The sequence below is a fragment of the Lagenorhynchus albirostris genome, chromosome 6 (genome assembly GCF_949774975.1).
Source record: "Lagenorhynchus albirostris chromosome 6, mLagAlb1.1, whole genome shotgun sequence".
In the NCBI taxonomy this organism is placed as follows: domain Eukaryota; kingdom Metazoa; phylum Chordata; class Mammalia; order Artiodactyla; family Delphinidae; genus Lagenorhynchus; species Lagenorhynchus albirostris.
This window is the reverse complement of record NC_083100.1, coordinates 120,800,869-120,828,510: the sequence shown is the minus strand read 5'-3', so window position 1 is coordinate 120,828,510 and position 27,642 is coordinate 120,800,869. Positions and strand designations below refer to the sequence as shown.

The 27,642-nt window shown below is 50.0% G+C and overlaps 1 protein-coding gene across 3 annotated transcripts in view; it reads left to right on the top strand.

Annotated features, from left to right (window-relative positions):
- Nucleotides 1-276: 276 nt before the first annotated feature.
- The window catches only part of RALB (RAS like proto-oncogene B), a 40,756-nt gene continuing 13,390 nt past the window's right edge, over nt 277-27,642 (top strand). The window contains exons 1-2 of one of the 3 annotated variants that reach the window (XM_060153150.1): nt 277-400; nt 23,929-24,088. In XM_060153150.1, coding sequence (XP_060009133.1) covers nt 23,975-24,088 — 114 coding nt within the window. In that variant the 5' untranslated portion in view covers nt 277-400; nt 23,929-23,974. Of the gene's footprint in view, nt 401-909; nt 1,099-9,228; nt 9,378-23,928; nt 24,089-27,642 lie in introns of those variants that run through there. The other 2 variants (XM_060153151.1, XM_060153148.1) reach the window with 2 other exon arrangements.

Genomic DNA, 27,642 nt, shown 5'->3' with positions numbered 1-27,642 from the left:
ACGTGCAGCGCGTCAGCCGCCGACAGGAGGAAGCGGAGGCGGGCGGGGCCTGCGTGCGGAGCCCGCCCCTCCCGCCCTAGGCGGATTCTCATTGGAGAAGCTTCCTCCTCACCCCGCCCAAGGCTGGGAAACTCCGCTTCGGATTGGCTAGTGCGCTCCCGATGGGCGAGGCCTCCGGGGGACGGGCGGGAGCGGAAGGCAGGGCGCGCTCTCGAGGGGCGGGGTTGCCTAGGCGACGCCGGGCGCGCGCTCGGGGGGTGGGGAAGCGAGCCGGCGGCTCAATGACAAATCGGCGGGGCAGGGCTGGGGTCCGGCCGCCGGAGGAGGCGAAGGAGCGGGCGGGGCGGGTTTAAGGGCGGGGCCCGGTGCGGACGGCCAGGCGGCGCGGGACGGGTCGCAGGTAAGGGTGTCCGCGCCCCGGCGGGGCGCTGCGGGCGACGTGGGGCGCGCCCCGGGCCGGGTGGCACCTGACCCCGGCTCCGCGCAGGGCTGTGGCAGGAGGGCGACCTGGGGGCGGCGGCCCCGCTCGGGCCGGGGGCGGGGATCCTCCCAGACCCGCTTGGGGCGGAGGAGATGGGGGCGGCGCCCCAGCCACCTCCCGAGTCCGGCGCTCCTTCCCTTGTCCCGCAAGTGGCCTCTGCCGCCACTTCCTGCCTTTCGGGCCTCCAGCCGAGGAGGGTACACTTCCTCAGGCCCTTAGTCGCCGCTGTGGTCAGGCTGAGGCTGTGAATGTTGCACAAACTTCTTAGCGCCTCAAGAGCTTGGCCGTGGACTCCCGGGGGCCGCGCTTCGGAAGTTGCGCGGTCTGCTGCGTGTTGGGTTTGCTGCCGTCCTGGTGCTGAGCGCAAAGTTGCCCCCCCACCCCCCGCCCAGCTCCCTTACGCGAGGGGCTGGCGCTGGGGCGGCTTCTCCCGGGGCGCGCCTGGAGCTGCCCGTGCGCCTCGTCTCGCCCCCGTAGGTCTAGGAGGTCGTGCCCGTGGTGGGTTCAGACGCTGGTGCCGAGACAGCTGCGCCCAGGCTGCTCGTGGGAGCAGCGTCCGTTCTGTGCTCGTTTTCGGGTGAATTCTGGAAACGTTGGAACTTTGATGTTGCTTTCAGGTGAGTCTTCCGGAGTGAAGCTCTTGTGTCCCCCGGACTCGTTTAGAATTGCCATTGGGAGAGACTTGGCTGATGGCTCGTTGGAGTTGTCTGTGACTTGGTTTCGTCCCTTGTAGAACAGTGAACTTTCTGCTTTGCCCCGGTTTCCTAACCTCATTTTAAATGTTTTTTTGGTTAGGTTTTGAGGATGGATAGTGGGCACTGATTGTCAGAAGGGCTAGTGTATCTTTCAGACGGGTAAATGACCCGTATTTTAAGAAAGCAGCAAGATTCTCGGATGTCACAGTTGGAAACTGTTTAAGGCAGTGTTCCGTCAACCTGGAACAATATGATTGGAATGTCAAGTTCTCAGATACGGGGTGAGCGGGAAAGGTAGGCTTGAATATTGGGAAGGACAGGAGGGCAAGGTGCGAAGACCCACGTTCTGAAACTTTCTTCGTGGTGTGATCTCGAGCACAGCTCTGCACTTCTCTGTGCCGCAGAGTCCACAGCTGTAAAAAGGTGATAGTCATCCTCCTTGTTAGGATTAAACGAAGTAAGGAACGCTGGCGGCTTCCTTTGTGGCAGTGGGGGTTAGGGTTAGGGGTGGGAATAAGGCCAGGGACACACATCCGTCGTGTGTGGCTTCAGTTGCTACAGCTAGTCTTTCTCCTGCCCCATCTGGGTCTTCCCTTCCTTTTCTATTCATGTTATTTCCCATTGGAAACAGTGACTATTCTGACCTGAGACATCAGCAAGATTTCCCTATGCCCAGGGTTTCGTATGAAAAAAAGTGGGCGGGATAACTTATTAGATGTCTTTTGGGAATACGGGACTGGACACATAAAGATAGGAAAACAAGAATAGGGCCGCAAATGGGATCTCAGTGGGTCTTGGTAGAAGGTGGAAGAGGTGGAAAAGTTCTGATTTCTTGCCTTAATTCTTCAGGGTTCTTGCCTTGGTGGAAGATGGCTTGAGATTCTGGAAATGTTTAGACCACAGGGTTGAGATGATTCTTTGGGCTGCATCACCCGATCCCACAATAAGTCTTTGCATTCAGGTACTAAATTCTTATCCACCTAGAAACATAATTGGAGCCTCTTTCTGAAAGCTAAGTGTGGAGACAGTGTAACAACCTAGAGCAATAGCACTGAGAGATCCTGGCAGCTCTTCTGAGGCTTCCAGTGCAACTTGTCTCAGGGTGATAGCAAGAGTCCCACTTTCACTGGCTCCAAATCCAGCTCGTCCTTGACTTACTGAAGTTACGTCCCGATAGACCCACCATAGGTTGAAAATATCGTAGGTCAAAGACGCATTTAATACGCTTAACCTGCTGAACCCATTGCTTAGCCTGGCCCACCTTAGACCTGCTCAGAGCACCCCCGTTGCCTCCAGTTGGGCAGAATCACCCAAAACAAAGCCTGTCCTATAATAAAGTGTTGAATATCTCATGTAGCTTATTGCATTCTGTACTCAGAGTGGAGAACAGACCGGCTCTGTGGGTATGGAGGGTACGGACTGGTCTTGTATCAGCTGTTCCCCCTTGTGGTCCTGTGGCTGACTGGGGCTGTGGTCCAGCATCACAGAGAGGAGTTTTGTTTTGTTTTTTTCTTTAGTCATGGAAGTATAGTTGGTTTACAATGTCGTGTTAGTTTCAGGTGTACAGCAAAGTGAAACATATATATGTGTGTGCATATATTTTTCAGAACCTTTTCCATTATAGGTTATTACAGGATTTTGAGTAGAGTTCCCTGTGCTATACAGTAGGTCCTTGTTGTTCACCTGTTTTATATAGAGTAGTGCATATACGTTAATCCCAAACTCCCTAATTTACCTCCCCCTGCCTCTCATCCCCACATGCTATCCCCTTTGGTAACCATAAATTTGTTCTCTATGTTTCTGGGTCAGTTTCTGTTTTGTAAATAAGTTCACATTTGTATCATTTTTTAAAAAGACGCCACATATAAGTGGTATCATATGATACTTGTCTTTCTCTCTCTGACTAACTTCACTTAGGATGAGAATCTCTAGGGCTATCCATGTTGCTGCAAATGGCATTATTTCATTCTTTTTTAAGGCTGAATAATATGCCATTGTGTATATGGACCACATCTTCTTTATCCATTCATCTGTTGATGGACATTTAGGTTGTTTCCATGTCTTGGCTGTTGTGAATAGTGCTGCTATGAACATAGGGGTGCATGTATCTTTTTGAATTACAGTTTTGTCTGGATATACGCCCAGGAGTGGGATTGCAGGATCATATGGCAGCTCTATTTTCAGTTTTTTAAGGAACCTCCATACGGTTCTCCATAGTGGCTGCACCAACTTACATTCCCACCAACGGTGTTGGAGGGTTGCCTTTTCTCCGCACCCTCTCTAGCATTTATTATTTGTAGACTTTTTGATGATGGCCATTCTGACCGGTGTGAGTTGGTACCTCATTGTAGCTTTGATTTGCGTTTCTCTAATAATTAGCGATGTCAAGCATCTTGTCACGCGCCTATTGGCCACCTGTACGTCTTCTTTGGAGACGTTGTCTATTTAGGTCTCTGCGCACACAAGAGGGTATCTTACCGCATATTGCTAGCCCGGGAAAAGATCAAAGTCCAAAATTTGAAGTAGGTTTCTACTGAATGCTTATCTCTTTTACACCATCATAAAGGTGAAAAATCGTGGGTCACATCCTAAGTTGGGGGCTGCCTGTACAGAACATAGAGCCCGCTGGATGTTTTTCTAAAGTGAATGAGTGTTGCTGAGGAGGCTGAATGGAAGAGAGCTGGCTGAGTACCAGAGAAATGGAGCCCTTCCGTCACCATGCGGAGGGGGCCAGGGTGGGCAAGGAGGAGGAGGGAGCCTGATCCTTACTGAGCATCAGCCGTCTGCTAGCACAGACCCCCTGATCTAACCAATACCAGGTAAGTATCTGGCCTTGGAGATTTGACCACGAGCTGTGTCCTCAGTTCTTTGGTTCCTAGGAATGCAAATACGGGTGTGCACGTGTACATAGTGGATGTTCCAAAGAGTAGAGGGGCCAAGCAGACACGAGGGCAGGGCGTGTGAGCTTTTGGGCGGGTGAGAGTGGAAAGAAAGACGAAGAGAATGTGGATGCGGAGTGTCAAAGCGGGAAGGTACGTGTGGTTCCTACAGCAACTGCAAAATACCAGCCGGGTCTCAATTTCAAGTTTGTGTTACTCTAAAAAAAAAAGTAAGTGCTTATCATTTTCCTGAGTGTTCTCTGTCGTGGTTGTAGACCAATCTTTGGGGAGTTATTGCCTTTTAAAAAATCGAAGTCTAAATGCAGAAACGGGTGCTATCAATAGATAATGGCTAATACATTGTTGTCTTTGTTGCTTTTGTCAGTGCTTAGTGGGCAATATGTATACAGTATGATTTAGGCCCACCAGATTGGGAATCGACATACAAAATACTGAGTTAGGTCTCATCCAAATTAAAACATTCCAAGCTATGTAATTTTGCTTAGTATACGTCATGAGTTGAAGGAAATAGAGTAGTTTGGTGCTGTGTGGCTGCCTGCCTCAAAAGGTTTTCTGTCTTTTGAGTGAATTTTCTACTGCTGTGTAATAAATTGGCCCAAATTTAGCAGCTTAAGACAACAGACATTTATGATCACATAGTTTCTGAAGTTCAGGATCTGGGAGCAGCTCGGCTGGGCGCTCTGGTTCAGAGTTTCTCCTGAGACGGGGCACGCACAGGCCTGTGGCCTGGGGGCCTCAGTGCTCACCACGTGGCTGCTCCGCAGGGCTCTGCACAACCTGGGCGCTCACCTCCCCCGGGGCAAGTGACGTGTGTGTGTGTGTGTGTGTGTGTGTGTGTGTGTGTGTGTGTGTGTGTGTGTGAGTGTGTGAGAGAGAGAGAGAGAGAGAGAGAATGATCACGATGGAGACTGCCGTGCCCTGGTACCTCCTCTTGGAAGCCGTGTACCATCCCTTCTGCCAGCACATGGACCAACCTGGTGCAGTGTGGGAGTGGGCTGCCCTGGGGAAGCCTGATGACCATTGGCATTCTTGGAGGCTAACTACCACAGTTTCCTTTTGAAGGTTTTGTTTCATACGCTTCCTGAAGTTTGTACCACGGGAGATTAAAATGCAGCTGGAGTTTTTACTATTCTATACTTGAAACGTTGTGTTCTTTCTCTGCTCCTTCATTGTCAGATGCTAGGATTAATTAGCCAAATATGCAGTAGCTTTGGAAATTAGAAATTAAAATCTCGCTAGTCCCTAACCCAAATGGAACAGCTGAGCTTTTTTTTTTTAACCCTGGGACAAATTGGTAAAAAATTATTGCCAAAATGATCTCCTTGATGAACAGCTTAGTCAGTCATTAGTGATCTGTGTTTTTTTTTTTTGTTTTTTTTTTTGCGGTACGCGGGCCTCTCACTGTTGTGGCCTCTCCTGTTGTGGAGCACAGGCTCCGGACGCGCAGGCTCAGCGGCCATGGCTCACGGGCCCAGCCGCTCCGCGGCATTTGGGATCCTCCCGGACCGGGGCACGAACCCGTGTCCCCTGCATCGGCAGGCGGACTCTCAACCACTGCGCCACCAGGGAAGCCCTGATCTGTGTATTTTTTAAAAATAAAACTCACTGGCAAAGTAGCTGAAAAACTCTTGGAGAATGTGGGTGATGGACACAAGGCTGTTTATTAAACGCTTCTTCCTGACTTTATGTATGTGTGAAACTTTCCACAATAAAAAGTTTTTTTGAAAAGGGGGGAGGGAGAAAAGAGGCGTAATCACAGGAAAAAGTTTTCTGGAGCCCTGACCCTAAGACCAATAAATAAACTATGGCATTCCGGGAGGAAGAAAAAAAAAAAAAAGACCCTCTTCCAATTATTATAAAGCTTTGGACAATATTTCTCTGCTTAGCAATTCTTCATTTCTCTTTCGAAACCCTAATACATTTTAACCATCCACCTGGACAGAAGGGCCCTATTCTTTTGGCTTCTAGATGAAATCTTTCTGGAGTGTCCATACGTGGAGAGAAGAATTTAGGGATCCTGAGCCGGAAGCCTGAGTCAGTGACCTCCATGTTTCTTTCCGTCTTTAAAAATTCTATGATTCTAGTACTTTCACGTAACAGATATCCTTTGACTCAAGCATATTTATAACAAGAAGCTTCATAAATCATGTTAGATTGTAACTTCAGCAAATGAAGTCTTCTGAGAATCGCTTCTGTTCATTCCAGCCCAGTTCAAGGCTGTTGGACTTATCAGGAGGCCAAGTGGAAAAGTCAGCACAATTTGCCGTTCCTTTCTTCCTATTTTTGGCTCTTTTCCCATCCGCTGCCCCAGTTTATGAGCTAGTGTCTTACTTTCCTTTATCCTACCGTTTATCCTCTCCCATTGTCCCCTCCTTCCTCCCGCCAGTCAAAACAGGAAAAGATGGGGGCCAGTCAGCCATTGCGGAGTCGCTGATCCCATCGTTAGGACTGGATTTCAGCCAGCGTGGTACCTCTCCTCACCCTTGCATATTAGGCCTTTTTTAAATCTCAAATTGCATATGTTTGTTCAGTAAAGTCTGCCGGTTTTTTAACTTCTAAAGGGTTTCTACACCTGATTCCAAGGTGGGGTGGGTGAGGGCACACCACTGAGAAACCCTCTGCCACCAGCGGGGCGTCCTTCATTTCAACCCGACCGTGACACTCTCTACCCAGGGGTAGCGCCAGACTCCACAGCTCAAGGGCCCAGTCCCACAGGACTGGCGCCGCTTCAGACACCAGTCGCGGGTCCAGGTCGTCACCTGTGCTTCCGACCAAGTGGCTACAGATCGGAGGTCCCCGTGACACCGTGATTGGGTTTCAGGTGCCAGGTCGTCACCTGCACTCCTGACCAGCTGGCTCTAAAGCAGAGGTTCTCACCACCCCCTGCTTGGGCTCAGTTAATTTGCGGGAGTGGCTCACGGAACTCAGGAAGCCCATTTACTCGTTAGATGACCAGCTTGTTACAAAGGATGTGAGTCATCAGCCAGGTGAAGAGGTGCACAGGGTGAGGTCCCCGTCGCAGGAGCACGTGTCCTTGTGGAGTTGGGGCCCCCAGGTGGCGCGTGCCACCGTGCGCTCTGGTTCTCCCGCCTGGAAACTCCTCAGCGCCTTCTTTTCGGTTCCTATGGAGGCGCCGTCACGCAGCATGGCTGATTCAGTCACTGGCCGTTGGTGATTGATGCAACCTCTAGCCCCTCCCTCCTCCCCAGAAATCAGGGGGTGGGGCTGAAAGTTCCAGCCCTCTTTTCAAGGCTGGTTCCCCCAGCGTCCTCGGGTGCTTCCCCAGAGTCCCCTCATCGGCCTAACCCAGTTGTGGTGGGAAGGGGCTTGCTATGAACAAGACGACACTCACATCACCTTTATGGCTCTGAATCGTTTTCAGGAACTGAGGACAAGTGACCGAACATAACATAAGGTGCTCCCCTTGCTCTTGTCATTCAGGAAATTCCCAGGGTTCTGGGAGCTGTGGGCAAAGGCCAAAGACATGTGGGAACTATAATTAGGTCACATCTGAACGACCACGTATACCTCACAGTATCATAACCTCCTAACTAGTGGAAAGCCTGTCCACCGTCCCTTGTCCACTGTCATTCCCTTAGACCAGGCCTGCTGCATTGACCCCGTCTGCCCTGGGCCCCTCTGCTCTTCCACACTGTAGCTACAATGATCTTTTCAACTTGCAAGTCTAATTTTGTCACCCATTTGCTTGTAACTCTTGGAAGGCTGTTCCGTGCACTCAGCAGAAAGTCTAAAATCCCTAAACTACTGGCCCTTACTTTCCCCTCTGCCTTCATATCATGCCAGGCTCCGCCTCTTTCTTTCTGCTCCAGGCAGCCACGTGGGTCTCTCTTCAGTTGCCTGAGTGTACCGTGCTTCCTCTTGCTGCCGGTCTTCCTAAAAGCCAGGTGAGGAAAGGGTAGAGCGCGTGGAAGGGGTTCTGTGCGGGACAGTACTTGGCCTGTGCTGGGAGCTGAAGGAAGGCACACTGGCTGGGGGAAGGCCGGTGCAGGGTCTTGGGGGCGACGGTGTGTGGAGGGTTTGGATTTCATCCATGGTGGGCCGTTAGCGGGCCGTAAACACGCGTCCGCTTGTAGGGGCTTTTGTTTACAGCGGGACTGTGTGGAGAAGAGCTTGTGGGGAGGCTGAAGTGGCGATGAGAGGTCAGTTAGCAGGTCGTGGCCGGTCAGTGGTTGGTGGCTGGGCCTGGGCTGGGGAAGCAGATGGCTTTGGAGTGTGACTTGGAGGTGGAATCAGCAGAACTGGTCGTGAGTTGAGGTGGCAGCGGGGCCAGAGGGGTCACAGGTGACTCCTGGGTTTCTGGTTTTAGTGATGAGTATGGCTGGCTATGGGGAATCACGGAGAAGAGCGGGTTTCAAGGGGGGAAGAGTCAAGAGTTCTCTTCTGGGAACGTTAAGCTGGAGATTCTCGTGAGACACGCAAGCGGGGAGAGGTGGCCCAAGGCAGAGGAGGTGAAGGAGCCTGGAGGTCAGGAGAGCACCCTGGGCTGCGTCCTGAGAGTTCGGGGGCTACAGATAAAGCTGCTGAGACGGATGAGATCCCCACAGGGGAGAGTGGGGACGTGAGGGGGAAGGCTGAGCTCGAGGACTGACACGGGAAGCCAGGTAGAGGAGAAGGACCTGACGGCACCCCTGCCAGTGGGGCTGCAGGGCCCGGGGGGCCGTGTCTGCAGGGAGATGCAGAGGGCTCTTTGCTTGGCCCGCTAGGCGCCTTCCCCTTGCTGGGCACACTTCTGTCCCAGCTGCTGCACCCTTGTGTTTGAGAGGACCGGAGAGGAGAAAGAGTTTAGTTGGAGTCTGCGGCATGGAGTTTATCGGCGACCTTGACGGGACGGTCTCGCTGAGCTTGTGCTGGGGGAGGTGCCGGGTCGGAGCGGATTCTTAACGGAGGGAGGAAGCCCAAGGCCCTGCTGCCCAGAGGGTCTCTGTGGCGGGGGCGGCGTCTGGGCGGCGCTGGCGGAACCGAATCCTGGGCGCCACCCCAGACCCGCCGAGTCAGAATGCGCGTCTGAACAAGATTCCCAGGGAGTCTGCGCGAGAGGCACTGGCACGGAGAGCCAGGCCCATAGAGAAATTGTGTCGCCGGCCAGAGGGGCGTATGTGTTTAGGACGAAGGTTAAGCAGACCGCGTCTGTATGTTGTGGGGGAGGATCCCGGAGGGAGGCGAAGGCCGATTGGCGATGCAGGGAAAGGAGGGTGACGGCAGAGTGCCGCTCTTGGGCAAGGGGGCAGCACGCGGTCCAGAGCCTGCGTGGAGGGCTGGCCCGCAGGAGCCCAGGAGGAGGTGGGTGTGGATGCTGGGCATGGGGGGGGGAGTAGAGGGGCGGCATGCTCGTGGCCTCTGTTTGGGGAAGCTGAGGTAAGGGCACGGGGGCAGAGTGAGCACGGGGAGGGCCTGGGGAGCCTCCCAGGGAGGTTTCTAGGAAGCGGGGAGTGCATGCCCGTTCCGCTTTGTGACCCTAAACGCCCGGCCTGTGACGTTTCCTGAGGCTGGTTGCGTGGTGTGCTTTCCCGCCCCGGCAGCGTTTTTCCACCAGGCGCGGGTGCTGGGAAGGATGGTGAGCGGGAGGGAGGGGCTGCGGGGTCTCTGCCGGGGAAGGAGGGGCGTGGGCCCGCGGGGGAAGCTGCTGGAGGCCAGGGCTGCCGTGTGCAGAGGCCGGAGAGTGCTGGCGGGCCGGCCCGTGAGCCGCTGAGCTAGCAGGTGGCGGCCGGGGCTGGCCCGCCGGAGGACATGGCGCGGATGGTGGTGCCCTGCCGTGGCTTAGCTTCGGTGCCTCGGCCAGTTTCTTTCTCGAGACTTTCTAGAGTATCAGAGTGATACTCCAAAGGTGCAGTGCTTACTCAGAGCCAGGTATCGCGATAGGGCTTTTCTCGTTTCTTCATAATGACCCGGAGAATACAGATCTCCTGTGTATTTTATGCATCACACGGAGGCTGAGACAGGCAGCTTAACCAAGGTCGTTAGCTCCCTCATGGCAGGCTCCAGACTTCAAGTTGAGCGGCTTTTTCTCCTGATCCACACTGCAGTTGGTATATACCTACTTTTTAAAAAGTTGTGGTGAAATACACATGACATAAAATTTACCATTTTGACATTTTTTGCGCGTACAGTTCAGTGGTGTTAAGTACATGCACGTTGTTGTGCGGTCATCACCACTGTCCCGACTCCTAGGCACTTTCATCATCCCATTCTGAAACTCGGTGCCCGTTGGACACGAAGCCCATCTTCCTGGCCCTGGCCCTGGCCCCTGCTGGTCTACTTTTCATCTCTGTGACTCTGACTGTTCCAGGGCCCTCGGATAAGTGGAATCACAAGGGGTTTGTCTTTTGTGGGAGCTTATTTCACTCAGTCGAATGTCTTCAGGCTTCATCCACGTTGTAGCATATGTCAGAATTTCATTCCTTTTTAAGGCTCAATAATATTCCACTGTACGGATGGGCCACATTTTGGTTTCCATTCATCCATCGATGGACACTTGGGTTGCTTCCACGTTGTAGCTATTGGGAATAATGCTGCTCTGAACACGGGTGTACAGGTATCTCTTCAGGTCCCTGCTTTCTGCTCTTTGGGGTATATAATAACTGCTTTTTGTTGTGCATTTCCTCTCAGGTCGGTGTTTTATTGATAGAACTTGTGCTCTAGTTGCCTCTGCATTTCTGTCTCTTGATGAGCTTTTCTGATCCATGAATTCCAGGATTTCACACCACGTTTAAGGTCTCTCCCACCCCACCCCACCCCAGGCCACTAATGGAGCAGCACAGTGTCCAGCTCAGAGTGGGGATTCTGAGGCAGGACGGCTGGGTGGCCGCTCCCAGCCCTGCCACCGACCAGTTAAGTGACCTTCCCATAGGTCACATAGCTCTGTGTGTGTGCATGTGATGATGTGCTAGCAGATAATGCAGAAGTGGTGGTAGCACGTCTCTAAACAGGATCTTATTTGGGTTAGTCACTGGGGACGGGGCCGTGTGCGCTAGTTCCAGACTTGACCTGCGGCCGTCGGGAAGTGAAGCAGCTCCCGTGTCTCCACGGCGGCCTGTGCAGGTGAAAGGAGCTGAGGCCTAAACTGGTGGCCCGCTCCAAGGCCAGTGAGACCCTCAGATTCCCGGGGGGCGGGGGCCTGGCGGGAGAGGTCTTTATTTCAGAAATAAGGAGCTGAGGCCTAAACTGGTGGCCCGCTCCAAGGCCAGTGAGACCCTCAGATTCCCGGGGGGGCGGGGGCCTGGCGGGAGAGGTCTTTATTTCAGAAATAAGGAGCTGAGGCCTAAACTGGTGGCCCGCTCCAAGGCCAGTGAGACCCTCAGATTCCCGGGGGGGCGGGGGCCTGGCGGGAGAGGTCTTTATTTCAGAAATAAATAATCACACATTCTTAAACAGCCAGAGCTTGCCAGTTACCCGCCACCGTTTCTTATTGCTTAGCTTGTAGCTCAGCAGAGTCATCCTTCAAGGGCATAAGCTTCTCAGCGTTTACCAGCTACCACTTGTCCTTCTGAGGCCTCCCTTCTCCGTCTCCCAGACGGAGAACTTGCTTTTCTTATCCACCATGGATTGAGCATCTCCTAAATGCCAGGCACAGGGCACACAGGATGAACGGGCAGCTCTCGGTGTCTCTGCGGGACAGACCTCATCCAGTGCAGCCATGGGTGGTGCTGACAGGCCTGGGAGCCTGCATAGACTGGGAAGGTCAGCTAAGCTGGGCAGCGGGCTGTCCAGGAAGGTGGGGGGGGGTGGAGATACTCAGGCGGCCACTCCATCAGGAGGAAGGAACAGCATGTGCCCAGAGGTACAGACCAGAGGCAGGTGCTTATGAGAAGCACCTCAGAGCTTTCTGGCTTTGTGTTAGTTAATTGAGTTTGTTTGCGTTTAAGGTTGATTTTTTTTTCCCCTTTGGCGGGAGAACAGTTAAAGAGATATGCTTTAGGGAACAGAAACACCTAAAACAAATTTCCTTAGGCACACGGGAGCACTAAGTTGTTTTGCAGATCTAATTTCAGAAGGAAAAAAAAACAGCAAAAACTTGGAAAGGAACTTAGATCATTTAATTCAACTTCCTTATTTTCATAGACATGGAAACTGAGTCATACCTGCATGGGAAGATAAAAATATTCTATTCCCAGTGCTGGGGGCAGTAGCAGCTACACACAGGGAGGGCGCCCTGGAGTTTCCTTCTCTGAGTCAGTACACGTGGGAAAGGCTGAGACTACGGAGAGAAACTGAGTGCTCTGATGACTGCAGTTGTTTCCTGCCAGGACCGTCACTCCTGGAGTCCCCGTTTCGTGAAAAGCAGTAAGAACATGTAAATCTACCAACTAGAGAAGTCCATACCGAGTATCTTTGTTTGCTAGATAGATTTGCCGGAGGGCTCAGCCGCGGCCCTCGTGAGTCTGTGGCTGTGGAGACCCCTGGCTGGTTGGCCAGCAGCCCCTAGAGCTCAGGTGCTCAGAGCAGCTGTCCTGCCCTTCCCGTCACCTGGCCGTCCAGGTTCAGCTGTCCCCTGCAGGGGCCTGGGCTCCCTTCCGAGAGGCAGATCGGGTACGAGGCGGCCAGTCAGAAAGGTCGCTGCCAACCGGATAGCAATCAGATGGCCGTAAGTGCTCACTTAAAGCAGTGGGTGAAGTGATGAGACTCTTAAAGGATATTGAAATAACCTTAAGAGATTAAAATTCTTCAGTGACAAATTCTCAAACCTTAAAAACATAAACTAATGTGATCCACTTGTCAAACTTGGCTTTTGAAATAGGGAAGTAATGGCTTACAGTTTTTAGGCTTTTGACCATAAGTACCAGAAATAAGATATGAATGAATCCCCGAGTGTCAAGTTTACGCCATGCGCTAGATTTCATGATGATCACGGTTTGGGTAAAATCCATGTTATTTAAGTTGCAGCATGATTTATGTGATGATAAAAGGGAAATAATCCGTACAACGCCAGGAAACAAGAGGGAAAGGCAGCTCTGGGGCCTGCCATCAGGGAGCTTCAATTACTGTGGAATGAATAGCAAAAAGCAAGTAAGTAGGAAAAAGGAGAGGAACTGTAGGCTGGGGTCAGGGCAGTGAGAGACGCAAAGGGCAGAGGTGCGGGATGCGAGGGGCGCCTGAGGCCGGGTGGTCTGGGAGGCCTCCCTGAGGACGTGATGTGAATGTGGAAGCCCACAGGACAGGGAATCGAGTCTGAGCGTTGACTGCGAGAGGCCTGGGGTTGGGAGGGGGGCGATGGTTGGGGCAGAGCAGCGGGCCACGAGGTTGGAGAGGGGAGACCCACGATGGGAGAGCAAGTTCTGGTCCTGGCGGCATCGTCCGGGTCCCTGGACATCGGCTGTGTGAGCCAATCGGTGACTTTTCTGCTTAAGCTACTTTCACCTGGGGCTTCTGTCACTGTGGACAAGAGTCCTAGACATACAAGGGGCAGAGCAGTGGGATTCCCTGGAAGCTCCTTCAGCTGTATGTAGAGTTCATGCTTTATTCATTCAGGAGGAAGTGCTTCCGTGTCATGTATTTCCCCCCCTCTCCCCGGCCCTGCCTGGGTCTCAGTCCCTGGACTTGAGTTGTTTGTGTACTTTCAAAGCCAGGTGTGCTGTCACCTGGTGCCCTCGGTGTCAGGCAAGCAGCCTCACACCCAAAGGGTTTTTTTTTCTAATTGAAGTAGAGTTGATTTACAATGTCATGTTAGTTTCAGGTGTACAGCAAAGTGATTGAGATCTATATCTATATATTCTTTTTCAGATTCTTTTCCATTATAGGTTATTATGAGAAGTTGAATATAGCTCCCTGTGCTGTACACTCACATGGTAAAATTCGATGCTTTCCCAAGAGAAACAGTCTTTAAAAAATTTACTTTCTCGTTTACTCAGGGCTCCCCTATTTCTGAAGACTTTAAACTTCAGTGTGAATATGTGGAGATGGTTGTAGTACTTGAATTTACAGAACAGAAGTTAAATAGAAGAGTCTATGATGAATAAGATTCTCTAGTTAGGAGGTGAATATGAAGAGGAAAGCATTCACTTGATGGGCTGAATGAAAAATAAAGAGATCATCTCTAGGGATGACATCAGAGAGGTAAGTGGTGATATTTCTCATCTCCATCGAGTTACTAGAAACTCAGGAAAATAATTTTGAATCAGTTTGTGAAAAGTGAATCAATTTTCGTAAGATAGCAATGAACCATGGCCCTTGCAAAAACAAAGGTGGTAGCACAGTGTTATCTGTGAGACTGTCAGCCAATAGTCATTAGAAAATAAGAATTCCAGGTGAAGTTAGACTCATGGTTCCAGCTAGATGAGTATTCTGATTGCTGCGGAATTAAGGTGATAACTGATTCACTTTGTTATAAAGCAGAAACTAACACACCATTGTAAAGCAATTGTACTCCAATAAAGATGTTAAAAGAAAAAAAAAAGAATTAAGGTGAGAAAATGGCTCCCATCTTAGTTAATTCATCCAATTAATATTTAAATATGTTTTCTGTGACAGGTAATGGGTGAAATCGTGGTAAACAAAATACAGACTCTGTTCTCAAAGAACTCAAAGTTTAATGGGATGGTTTTCAGTCTAGGTGTGAATTGGAATCACCTGCACAGCCTGAGCACCTAGGTTTCCATGTGCCTGAATTGGAATCTCTAAGGGAGTGGGACCCAGGCACCTATATGTTTGTCCTCATTGTTTTAAAAAACTTTTTAGTGTGGAAATTTTCAAATATATATAAAAGTACAGAGACTAGTATAATCAGCTACCTCGTATCTATCTCAGTCAGCTTCAACAGTTTATGGCTAATCTTATTTCATCTACATCCCTACTTCCTCTCTTCCTCCTTGATAACTTTGAAACAAATCCCATATATCATTTAGCTTCTTTTGTAATGAGGTTAAATGTAGTCACTTGAAATTTTTTTAAAGAATAATTCCTTAATATTACCAAGTTCAGCCAGTGTTCAGAATTGCCCAGTTTTCTTGTGTGTGTGTTTGTTCCAGCTGGGACCCATATAAGGCATGTGTATCAGTCAGTTGATACGGCTCTTAGGTCTCAGAATTTACAGGTTCCTCTCCGTCTTTCTTTTTTCTTGCACTTTATTTGTTGAAGACACTGGGTGGCTTATTCCGTAGAGCTTTCTACAGCCTCTGTGTTGCTGATGGTGTGTCCGTGTGGTATGTTCAGCGTTTTCCTGTCTCCTGTACCTCTGCTAAATCAGTAGTTAGATTTAGAAGCCTTTTTGTCAGGACTACATCATTGATAATTATGTGTCTTTTTCAAGATGTCAGGTTGTCTCTTTTTGTAATGTTAGCAGCCATTGATATTAGATTTCTTAACTCATGAGGAGTTGCAAAATGGTGATAGCCCCAATTCCATCATTCCTTGATTAGTTAGAATATTTTGTAAAGGGAAACTTTGTTTCATCTATTATTTGGTCACCAGTTAGTACAGTTTACATAGGAGAAGCAAGATACCTTTTTAATTCTTTCCCTTAATTTACCTTTTTTTTTTTTTTTTTTTTTTTTGCGGTACGCAGGCCTCTCACTGTTGTGGCCTCTCCCGTTGCGGAGCACAGGCTCGGGACACGCAGGCTCAGCGGCCATGGCTCACGGGCCCAGCCGCTTCGCGGCATGTGGGATCTTCCCGGACCGGGGCACGAACCCGTGTCCCCTGCATCGGCAGGCGGACTCTCAACCACTTCGCTACCAGGGAAGCCCCAATTTTTTTTTTTTTTTTTTTTTTTTTTGGAGAACACTGGTGGCATTGTACATGAGGTTGGAAAATGGCCTCTCAAAGATTTAATTTACCAATTTTTAAAATAATGAGTTGTTTCACTAGTCCTCTAAAGGTGATGAATAGGTGCTTTTTTAGTTGCCTTGTGAACAAATTAGATGTGTTTTGGTCCATTGCAGTTATTATCTTTATTGATCTTGAATTGTCCATCTTTGACCCATCTCTTCAACTTGGCTTCTGAGCATGTGTGTGTGCCTGTGCTTGCACACGTGTGCATTTAGAAATTATTATTTTTGTAGCTAACAGCATTTATTGCTAAACTACAAAAAGAACCTCTGAGGAGGGCTGCCACTTTAATTGCTTACCTTCTAGAATCAGTGTTGACAATAGAACAATCAGGAGACATTTCCTTGATGGAACGTGGATGAGAAATGTGCCATAGTACGTGTTATGGAAAATTATTTAAAGTATGTCCTCATCTTTATTTCTTAAAACTCTTCCCTCATCGTTCATTCATTCTTTACACATTCTCTGGGCATTTCTAGGTCTCTGATTCACTGCAGGCCCTGGAGGCACACATAGGAATAAGACACTACCTACCTATCTGTCCAGGGAGTGTGTGTGAGACGGTTTACAAATAACCACAAGTTTGTGTTGTGTCATTAAAAGGATAGGGATGTAGGGGTTCAGTGCTGTCAATTCGTATTCTCACACACGTGCGCACTCAGATATATAGTCATTTTGTCACAACGATGTATAATTTGGTGTAAGGTGCTAGGAAATAGGAAGGCTGCATGTCGACTTTCCGTGTTAAGGGAAATGATGTCCCCTGAGTAGACAGTGTCACTGCGCTTTTCTTCATCATTATTCAGCATTTACACCCCCTGCAATCCTTTTCCTGTGTTCCTTCATCTTTGAGAGTGCTGTGTTTTTGGGAGGGAGGGTCCTTCATGACCTAATCTAGATCGGGTTGTTCCTGATTGGGATCGTAACAGGAAGTGGTAAACAGTTGGGATTTGTCTTGACACTTAGAATAGCGCTGCTTGTTAAAATGCAGAGTCTGATTCATAAATAATCTATGGAGATGCTTTAAGGCCATGAAAAGTATCCTGTTCCTCATGTAAATCTCCCCTTTAGCTTTAGCATCTTACTAATGATTCTTGCCTGAACCGGTCTTTACTCTGATAGCTGCAAAATGTTGGGTTTTTTTTCACTTTCCCACCCTGTACGTTTATCAGTCCGCCTTTGGTGTTCTACTCTAAGCAGGAGCCCTCCTGTCTGCCTTGGTTTGTTTAATATTTACTCTAGGGATGGATTCATGAATGCCTTGTTTCTCAGTGGTTTGTTTTCATTACTGTCCGTAATTATTTTCGTGCTTAGATTGTCCCAGATTTAGGATTGTCTTCCATTTTGATGATTTAAAGGACTAAAAACTTGAATAATATTCTAAGAGACTTAAATATTATGATTATGGCCTATTAGTAATATCCAGGTTACCACCTTCAAGTCATATTATCTGGAGAAAAAGTGCCAAGTGCAATTCTTTGCACATGTACAGTGTTTGATCATTTCCCATGTGCTTTTGTGTACCATGTTACCCAGGACAGATGAATTTTATGAGGACTGAAGAGTACTTTTTTTCTACATTTTCAAATTCTCATTTGATTTTCATGACAACCCTCTGATACAGACAAGGTTGACTCTACCTACTGATTTGTCCTCTCCCAGCTTAAGTTGAACACAAGACTAATGACTGTATTAGCCCATGGGATTGGGGGGCAGTAGAAACCACACACATTTGCATGGTTTATGTATCTAGACCATGACTTGCTTTCAGAATGTTGCTTCTCAGGGGACTGTGTGTTCTTGTGTTTGAATCAGTGCTTAGTGGCAGAGAACCCCCTCTAGTATCAGTGTGTCCTATGGAACATCACGTAGGAAAACCATTTCCCGGCTCTTCTGTCTCCTTGCCAAGCCACCTAAAGGAAGCTGTCTTGGTTTTCTGTACAGGAGGGTACGTGTTCATTCTTACCCCATGCCTTACAGTTAGGCTGGGCTGGGCGACCCACCCGCAGTGGCTCCCTGCTTTCTCTAGGATAGGTTTCTTCAGACAGCATTTTAGGCTCATTTGTAGATGAACAATCTATCTTTTGAGATGCAACGCCCTGTCACTTCCCCACCCCATACCTGCGCTTCCATGTCACGTGATACCGGACCCGCCAGGACGCTTCATGCCTCTGTTGCTTTGCACGCCTTCCGTTATGCGTGGGAAGCTTCGCTCTCTCAGCCCCTCTGCTGAGTGAACTTGGATTCCATGTCGAAGCCTTTCTGGATCTTCTTTTCCCAGAGTTCATCATGCTTTCCATCAGACCTTGTAGCGTCTTTATCATTGCATATTTCCATGCTTTGTTTATACATCTTTCCTTAGGAGATTGCGTTTTCTAAGGGCAGAGATGCACAGCTTAGCACAGAGTAGTGTTTAAATGGTTTTTTTTTGGACAAAAACGAAGCCCACTATAGAGCTTTCCAGTCGGCAGGTAGTAGAGACGTATTAAAGGGTGTCTGTTGGTGTGTCTCCCAAGTCCCCGATGAAAAACTTCTGACTGTAAGGTGTGAGCCTGCCAGGACTTGGCGTTACGGGCCCCGATTCCCCTTGTTGGAAGGTCTGTGTTGTGGCTTTTGTGTACTGGCGATGAACCCAAAGAGTTCTTGGAAGAGATTAAGAGGTTTGCAAGCCCCTCGGAGATGGTTCTGGGAGAAGTGTAATTGCTTTGTAAACAATGGATGTCTGCTGAAGTTAGGGATGGCATGTACTGATGTCTACAGTTTCCGTGGAAACACATCGAAAAGTAAGATGGACTGATGGGTGGGTCAAGGGAGGCCCGATGACTGGGTTTGTGATAAAGCAAATGGAGTAACATGTTGATTGTAGAATCCAGGGCCGCGAATATGGGTTCACTGTGCAGCTCTTTCTACTTTTCTGAAAACTTGGAACTTTTGCTAATAAAATGTTCGGGGTAGGGATAGCTGTGTTATTCTTTAAGAACATGTTTATGGGCGAGGCACATCTGTTATAAACATTAAGTTGTCGACGTGACATTCCTGAGCCTCACTGACTTGTTTTCTTCCTGGTATTTCTCCTCTGCAGCTGCCTCCTTCACATCTCGGTTCTCCCTGTAAGAGCATCCCCTGACCTGCTCTGATCTAGATGTCCCTCCTCTGTGACCCCAGAGCCCTTGGATACTTCTGCCGTAGAATTTGTCAGCCATACTATAATCGCCGACTAATCTTCTGTAACTAATCACTGGACTTTGAGTTTCTGGAGTGCAAAGACTGTTTCTGGAATGCTCTTGGCACAAGAAACAATAGACTCAGAATGGTCTAAACAAATAGGGGGTTATCATCTCCGGTTCAGGAGCCTGGAGGTTTGCAGTTTCCAGGATCGGTCCAGGCTGACTCTCCTGCCTTGCCCTCCGCGTGTCAAGTGCTCATGGGTTATACAGACTGGAAAGAACCACCATGGTTGTTTCAGTTTTTGAGCTTTGAGCACAGATATTTTGGCAAATATCTGTGGATTTGTTGAACAGTCTTCAGTCCATTTATTGTGGTTTCTTCTAGGGAAGCTGCCTTTGTGTTTTGAAAATAACAGCTCAGAGTCAGATGTCTACATGTGTTTGAAAGCACCCCTGCCCCTAATCTGGAAAAGGATTTCTCCATTTTCATACAACTCTAATAATTCATGGAAGCAAGGCTGCTCCGGAGAAATCCCGTGATGGGTTGGTGGTCTGGAGTTTCCAGCCTCAGGCACTGACCTCGGCCCTGTGGTGGCAGCTGTGGGCCAGAAATTAGGTCCAAAGCGGCTTCGCCTTCCTGAGCCTTCGGGGGAGGCCGGCTTCTCATCCCACTTACCCTATTTTAGTCACAATTCCAATGTGCTTAATTATCTAGTTAATTGCTTAGAAGGCTTATTAAAAAGCACGTCATTAGAAAAGGGAGAGTGGACAGAGGGTCCAGCTTGAGGGGAGCCAGCACACAAGTGATCCCACCCAGAGCAGCGGGTCACACGACTGGTTTCCATAGTGATGATGATCCTTGAATCACCTGGGAAAGCTACGCGTATGGTCAGTCTTCACTGCTTAAGAAGACAGGTAGCTATACTACGTGAAAAATAACATGCAAAACTACATACGTATGATCTCAGAAAGATGTTAAATATAGGAGTATATGGATTAAAATATAAGAATATACGGATTAAATTACGGGCAGGAAGTAACGCTGTAATACCGAATATCTCTGGGTGACAGGATTTTTCTCTTATTTTTTAAGATAGTTTTGTGTATTTTCTAAATTTTCTACTGAGCACCGAAGGGGGGGTCAGAATATGTCACCCCAAAAGATGCCACTTTGACATAAGGATTATTTTGAGCTGAAAGCAACTGAAAAGTAACAGACACAAAGAAAAGTTCTCCCTTCCCCTCTCCACGAGGAAGGGCGGGGCGATCCTTAATCACCCAGAGGAGGCCCCCGAGGAATCGGGGTAACGCCCCTTGCTCACAGCCCGCACCCTGCGTCAGTTTCCCCCTCCCGGAAGTGCAAGGCCCCCTCCCTTGTCTTGTCACTTCCCTGCAGCATTCGTTGCTCATTGGTTAAGATGCTCTGTGAACCCGAGTCCCACCACCCCGTGGGGCCGCCACCACTGCGCTCTCCTGCGGGGTTGTGAGATGCACCTGTTCAGAAGCCTCTGTTTGTTTTTCTCTCCTTAATCAGTCTCTCGTCAGCCTGATTTTCAGGGCCCCAGCCAATGAACCAAGGTAGGTTTGTTTTTCCTCCCCTACATTGTTATTACTTTTCATTTTAAATACTTAAAAAAGGATTGTAGACATTCAGAGTGATTCTTGTTCAACTCTTGGCCTCCTGATAATGCAGTTTCCCCACATTTTGCCTCTGCCTTTGTTAAAAATGATCAAATGATGCTCTTTATGGCGGCTGCCTGAGAAGTCCTACTTGTTACGGACGCCGACCCTCCTGGTGGGTATTTCCTTAGGTGTCTTGGGCCCCTATCCGTGGGCTTTGGTTGTAGGAATCCCGAGCTGTCTTCACTGCGGCCCCCCGCAGAGGTTGTAGCCTAGCACCCTGAGCAGCCTGGGGTTACTTGTTATGTTGCTTCCTGGCTTTGGGGGAGTGCTGCGGTCACAGCTTCAGGGCACACTTTCCTGCGGCCAGGGCTCGGGCAGACATGCTTCCTTGCTGTCCTCCGCTGTTGGTGCTGTAGGGGAGCAGGTACCGTCCCAGAATAGGTCTCTTTGGCATATTAATAGTTTTAAGCTGGTTATTTTCCGGGAAACAGCAGGCGTAGAAGAAATTCTGAAAACCAAGTAGGAGTCACCGTTTTGTAAGGGACAGGGACATTTACCAGGGGAATGTCCCTATGCAAGGGCGTCCCCCTCGCTGTACCAGGACACGAGGACGACCGAATCTCTAGCAGCTCCTAGGGGCGGAGAAGGTAAGGACTTCAAGAACCTTGCCCTTGTTTACCCGGCCTTCCCATGTCACCTCTCACAACCGACTCTGCCCATCCTCAACATCCTCTTCTGCTTTGGGCGAGGACGGTATCCAAGGTGAGGGCTTCGGCCGTCTGAACAAGGTACTCAGGTTGTCTGGGTCTCTCCCGGGTCCACATGTTACTAGACTTTGCTGGATTTTCTCCTGTTAATCTGTTTCATGTCAGTTTAATTCCCAGACCAGAAAGAAGAGCCTAGGAAGGCAGAGGGAATCTCTTCCTCCCCAACAGTGGACCAATGTTTTGCTCGTCCATTCTTTTTTTTTTTTTTAAATTTATTTATTTACTTATTTAATTTTTGGCTGAGTTGGGTCTTCTTTGTTGCTGTGCGCGGGCTTCTTATTGCGGTGGCTTCTCTTGTTGCGGAGCACAGGCTCAGTAGCTGTGGCTCGTGGGCTTCAGTAGTTGTGGCACACGGGCTTCAGTAGTTGTGGCACGCGGGCTTCAGTAGTTGTGGCTCACGGGCTCTAGAGCGCAGACTCAGTAGTTGTGGCGCACAGGCTTCATTGCTCTGCAGCATGTGGGATCCTCGCGGACCAGGGCTCAAACCCGTGTCCCCTGCATTGGCAGGCGGGTTCTTAACCACTGCGCCACCAGGGAAGTCCTACTTGTCCATTCTTTACCTGAAGGTGCATTCCTTCGAGGCTCTTGGTGTCTCTGAGGGACTGACTTGTGTGTGCGTTAAATCCTAAGTTACCCAGAGCAGCAACCACCTAGGACCACAGAAATATCAGCTCTGATTTTTTTTCTCCCCAGCATTGGGATTTTTTTTTGAGCCCAGCTGTGCATTTCATAGAAGTTCTCAACCTTGGAGGTCTACTGTCATCACCTGGGAAGCTTTTAGATGCTCTCATGCCCAGGCTCCGATCCCAGGCATCCCAGACCAAACTCCATCAGAATCTCTGGGGATGTTTTTAAAACTGCCCAGGGATCTCCTTGTGCCACCGAGGCTGGGATCACTGATTTAAAATATTGTTGTTTCTGTCATGCAATGGTGTGTGTGTATTTATGTTTTTTCTACTGGCCGTATTTTCAAGTTACTTTGTCAGAAATAGGTGCCCATCGTGTCTAATGAGAAAAAAAAATCTCTTAAAATGAGATAGGAAGGAAACCAGCCTTTTTAAGTTCCTGTTATATGCTAGGCACAGGGCTTCAATCTTTCACATGTGTTATCTCATTTAATACTCAGAAAAATCCTGCAGGGTGGGTGGTGGTTTACTTGTGTCTGCAAATAAGGAAACTGGCTTAGAGAAACTGAATAACTAGTGTCCAGGTCCCACATCTCACGAATGGCAGAGCCAGACTTGGGCCCGTGACATGCCCGAGCCCATGCCCTTTTTCCTTACGCTGTGGCATCTGTGAGAGAGATTTTCCATAAAGATCGTTTAAAATAAAAATTGGCACTTGGGTTATGCAGGAGCATATGGCAGCTCTATTTTCAGTTTTTTAAGGACCCTCCATACTGTTCTCCATAGTGGCTGCCACAACTTAACATTCCCACCAGCAGTGCAGGAGGGCTCCCTTTTCTCCACACCCTCTGCAGCATTGATTGTTTGTAGAATTTTTGATGGCCGCTTCTGAATCGTGTGAGGTGATACCTCGTTGTGGTTGTGCATTTCTCTAATAATTAGTGATGTTGAGCATTTTTTCATGTGTTTGTTGGCCATCTGTATGTCTTCTTTGGAGAAAGGTCTAGTTAGGTCTTCTGCCCATTTTTTGATTGGGTCGGTTGTTTTTTTTTGATCTTGAGTTGTATGAGTTGTTTGTAAATTTTGGAAATTAATCCCTTGTCGGTTGCATCAATTTTCAAATATTTTCTCCCATTCTGTAAGGGAGAAAATTCTGTTTTGTTTATGGTTTCCTTTGCTGTGCAAAAGCTTGTCAGGCTAGTTTCAGGTACCTGTTAAATGTGCTTACTGAGAATACTTTCTCTTCCCCCACCACCAAGATTGCTCTGTTCTACTCACTTTATCTCACTTCTGATGAGGCTAAACTGATTTTGAGTAATGGATTGTTGTGTTGGAAAAGTCTGACTCATTTAGTTCTTAATGTAAATCGACGTGGAATAAATAATTTAGTTGTCTTCCTTTTAACTGCCCTGTGTCGCGAAGGGATGCTGATTATTGAAAGCAGGTCTGCTCACCCCTTTTCAGAGCCCACCTTGGTCCGCTGGGAGGGCCGTGGGGGTGTGTTGGAGGGGCGGGGAGGGAGCGAGGGTACAGAGATGCTGGGGCCCTGAGCGGCCCCCGTGGCATAGCTGGCGCGGGGGTCGCTGCGTGGCTCGCCGCCCCCTGCGGCTCTGTCGAGGGCGAGCGGGTTTGGTGGGCCACCCTCCCCCACCCCCCGTGATGGGGCGTCGGGTGCGCACGCCCGATTCTTCTCTCGTCTCACTTTCCCTCGGGTCGGCTCAGCTCTGGTTTGTGACTCGGCAGCGCCTGGGGGGCTGTATCTCTGCCTGGAGCCTGGGAGAATGACCTCTCTGGTGGAACGTCTGGGTCAGGCTTTTCTGGAGGGCTGTCATGTCATTTCCTTTGGGTGGAACCAGACCGCCTCTGAGTCTGTCTTCTTCCTTGGCAGCTCTTCGTCTGGGTCCTCTGGCCGCGTTTCGCAGAAACCCAGCAGGATGGCCGCAAACAAGAGCAAGAGCCAGAGCTCCCTGGCCCTTCACAAGGTGATCATGGTTGGCAGCGGAGGGGTGGGCAAGTCGGCCCTGACCTTGCAGTTCATGTATGATGAGGTAAGACACGCCTCCCCGTCGGGCCTGCTGTCGCCACGTCCCTCCTCCAGCTGCGTCCCTGGGCCCATTCCCTGGGGCTCATCAGGGTCATGGGGCAAACTGTGCTACAGTGGCTTCTGAGTAGCTTTCCAGGGGGTTCTCACCAGGGGAAGAGCTGCACTGCTGATGTTAGGCGAGTCATTTCGGCTCAGGCAGGGACACGCGGAGTCCCTGCTCGCATCGTTTCCGTCATGGCATTATGACAGGAGCTGGGGGGAGGTGTCGAACGGGCGGGCCAGATGCGTAGCTGTCACAGCCAGCCCGTACAGGCACTGAAGGTGACAGCTGAGCTGCCCTAGGAGCTCCGTCGCTTCTCCTTGCTCTAGTTGCCCCGCTGCAAGCTAAAGCCCCAGGCTTGCATCACTTCCTGGGGGTGATGGCGCTGCTGCCGAGTCCAGTGCGACGGCACAGGCTTGACCCCTGTGGAAACAGGTGTCCCTGCTTGACGGCTGATGGCTGGTAGTGCAGCAGCGTGTCCAGACCAGAGCCGGCGCCTGGGGGCCTGTCGCTGGCACCCTCTTTGCGCGGCTCGTGCCTTCCAGAATTTGCGGCAGAGGACACTGTCACCACGATCAGCTAAGATGACCCTCTTTCCACCAGGCTCCGCCCCGTCCAGCTTCCTGCCACACAGGGCGTGCTGCAGTGACCGTGACATTTTGGGATGTGGCCAAGGGAAGCCGACCTAAGGATGCAGTTAGCAGGGGCCCTGGCCTTGTGATGGGGGCGCGGGGAGGGCTGTGTCCAAGGTGCCCGGCACGGCAAGTGAGTGGGCAGCGGCTCCAAACGCGGTGTCAGAGGCCGGTCTGGAAGGTTTTTCCAGGCCTCACGGCTCCTTACGGGGAAGACGGATGCAGGGCCTGAATTTGCCAGTCGTTCCCAAACCACCCTTACTAGGAACGTCACCTAGTCGTGAAGCCGAAGAAACCTTGCTAAACCGTCATGAAAGAAAAGCTCGGACCAGCTGTGCTAGAGGAAGGACTGAACTATTTTTCAATTCTCTGTAGGCAGCGTCGGCTTGGCCAAACGGTGCGTTCGGGCGTTTCAGACCATCTTGCAGTGAGGCCCGGAACGCACTTCTTGGCCAACCCAGTGCTTCAGTATCCCTGGCATCTGACGAGATGGTTCAGACGCACACAGCTAACAGAGTAGGACGGTATTGCAGAGGTGTGTCAGCACTCAACGAGCAAGACTGTTATTCTGCCGGATTTGGGGTGCGAGTGGTATTTGTAGTATTGCCATGGAACGGATCCCCACACGGACATCCGTCACCTCCAGTTTCCAGGAGTCTGGCCCGGCTGAGCGTGGTGCTGCCCCGGGTCTCAGGCTGTGGGGAGGGTGTCCGGCCTCCTGCCAGCCCGCGGGCTGCTGGCGGGTGCAGGACGGGGCCCCGGCTGCTGGAGGTCGCCCCCAGTTCTCTGCCGCATGGCCCTTTCTGTAGACAGCTCTTCCCCTGGCCGCTTGCCTCTCCCCGGCCAGCAGGGAGGTGTCTGGTAGCTAAGACGGATCCTTCCACACAAAAACGTGGTCCCCGGGTCGTGTCATCACGCTGCCTGTACGCTGTTGGTTGCAAGCCAGCCTCAGGGTCTTGTGCGCTCAAGCGGAGAATGCCGTACAAGGGCGTGACCCATCGAGGGGCCCCGGAGGGTTGGTTCACCAGAGTATTTGTGTATTTTAAAAACTGTGTAATGAATTATAAGTTCTTTTCTCCTTCTCGAGAATCATTTTTGTATTTACCATTATATGCGTAATCTTGTATTCTTTTCTTAAAAGAGGGCCCTGCAATGAATAAGCTTCAGACCAAACCCAAAACCTCCGGACCATCTCCCCCTGGGTCACACCCCACTGTATCTTATCATGAGAAACTTTTTGTTTGTATGCTTCTACATGACCAATTTCTTTTTTTTCTTTTTTAATTGAAGTCTAGTTGATTTACAATGTTGTGCTGATTTCTGCTGTACAGCAAAGTGATTCAGTCATACATATATGTACATTCTTTTTTTATATTCTTTTCCATTACAGTTCATCACAGGATATTGAATAGAGTTCCCTGTGCTCTACAGTAGGACCTTGTTGTTTATCCATCCTCTAGACAATAGTTTACATCTACTAATCCCAAACTTGCAATCCATCCCTCTCCTACCCTCCCTCCCCCTTGGCAGGTCTGTTCTCTCCGTCCGTGAGGGTGTTTCTGTTTCATAGACACGTTCATTTGTGCCATATTTTAGATTCCACATAAGAGCGATATCATATGGTATTTGTCTTTCTCTTTCTGACTGACTTCACTTAGTATGAGAACCTAGGCTCCACCCATGTTGCTGCGAATGGCATTATTTCATTCTTTTTTATGGTTATTGTAAATAGTGCTGCTATGAGCACAGGGGTGCATGTATCTTTTTGAATTAGAGTTTTCTCTGGATATATGCCCGGGAGGGGGACTGCTGGGTCATATGGCGGCTCTATTTTTAGTTTTTTAAGGAACCTCCGTACTGTTCTCCACAGTGGCTGCACCAGTCTACGTTCCCACCAACAGTGTAGGAGGGTTCCCGTTCCTCCACACCCTCTTCAGCATTTGTATACTTTTGTTTTGGAGGGTTGTTTTTCTTTCTTTTACACCAGGGGCCAAAGTGGGGAAATCTAGTAGAATCTGTTTAATTTACGCCAAACTTTTTTTGTTTTTAGCTTATTTATTTATTGGCTGCGTTGGGTCTTCATTGCTGCCTGGGCTTTCTCTAGTTGCAGCGAGCGGGGGCTACTCTTCGTTGTGGTGCGCAGGCTTCTCATTACGGTGGCTTCTCTTGTTGCGGAGCGCGGGCTCTAGGGCCTGCGGGCTTCAGTAGTTGTGGCTCAGGGGCTGAGTTGCTCCAGGGTATGTGGGATCTTCCCTGACCAGGGCTCAAACCCGTGTCCCCTGCATTGGCAAGCGGATTCATAACCACCGCGCCACCAGAGAAGCCTACGCCAAACGTTTTTGCATAAAAGAAGAGAGGCAAGTTACAAAATCTGCCTTGGCAGTCTTTATTTGTTTTTCCTTAAAAATGTGACTTGCTTCCTAAAGATTCCTTATTTTCCTTCTGTAACAGGGGCTGGGGAGGAAGGGACAGGGAGGAGAGGAATCAAAGCATGGGAGACGTGATTAGAAGAGCAGGCGTTAATGGAGATGGGGGGGATTCTGTGTGTCCTGCCCCCACCGCTGAATGACGGGCAGTGTCTGGGGACATTTGGGGCTGTCACAATGGGGGGATGTGACTGGCCGCCAGTGGGTGGAGGCCGGGGATGCTGCCGGGGTGCTGCAGTGTGCCGGAGGGTCCCACACGGGAGAGTCGTCCAGGCCGGAAGGTCTGTCGCGCTGCTGTCTGGGGGGCGGCCTGGCCGGAGTCACGTCAGGGAAGGGGAGGCTGCTCCACCACGCGGTGACCGAGGGGCCCCGGGTGCCAAATCTGAGAGCACGTTCGGACCCCGAGCCCGACTCCGCGGTGAGGTTGGAGCCATCCTGTCTGGCCTGGTGGCTGACACCG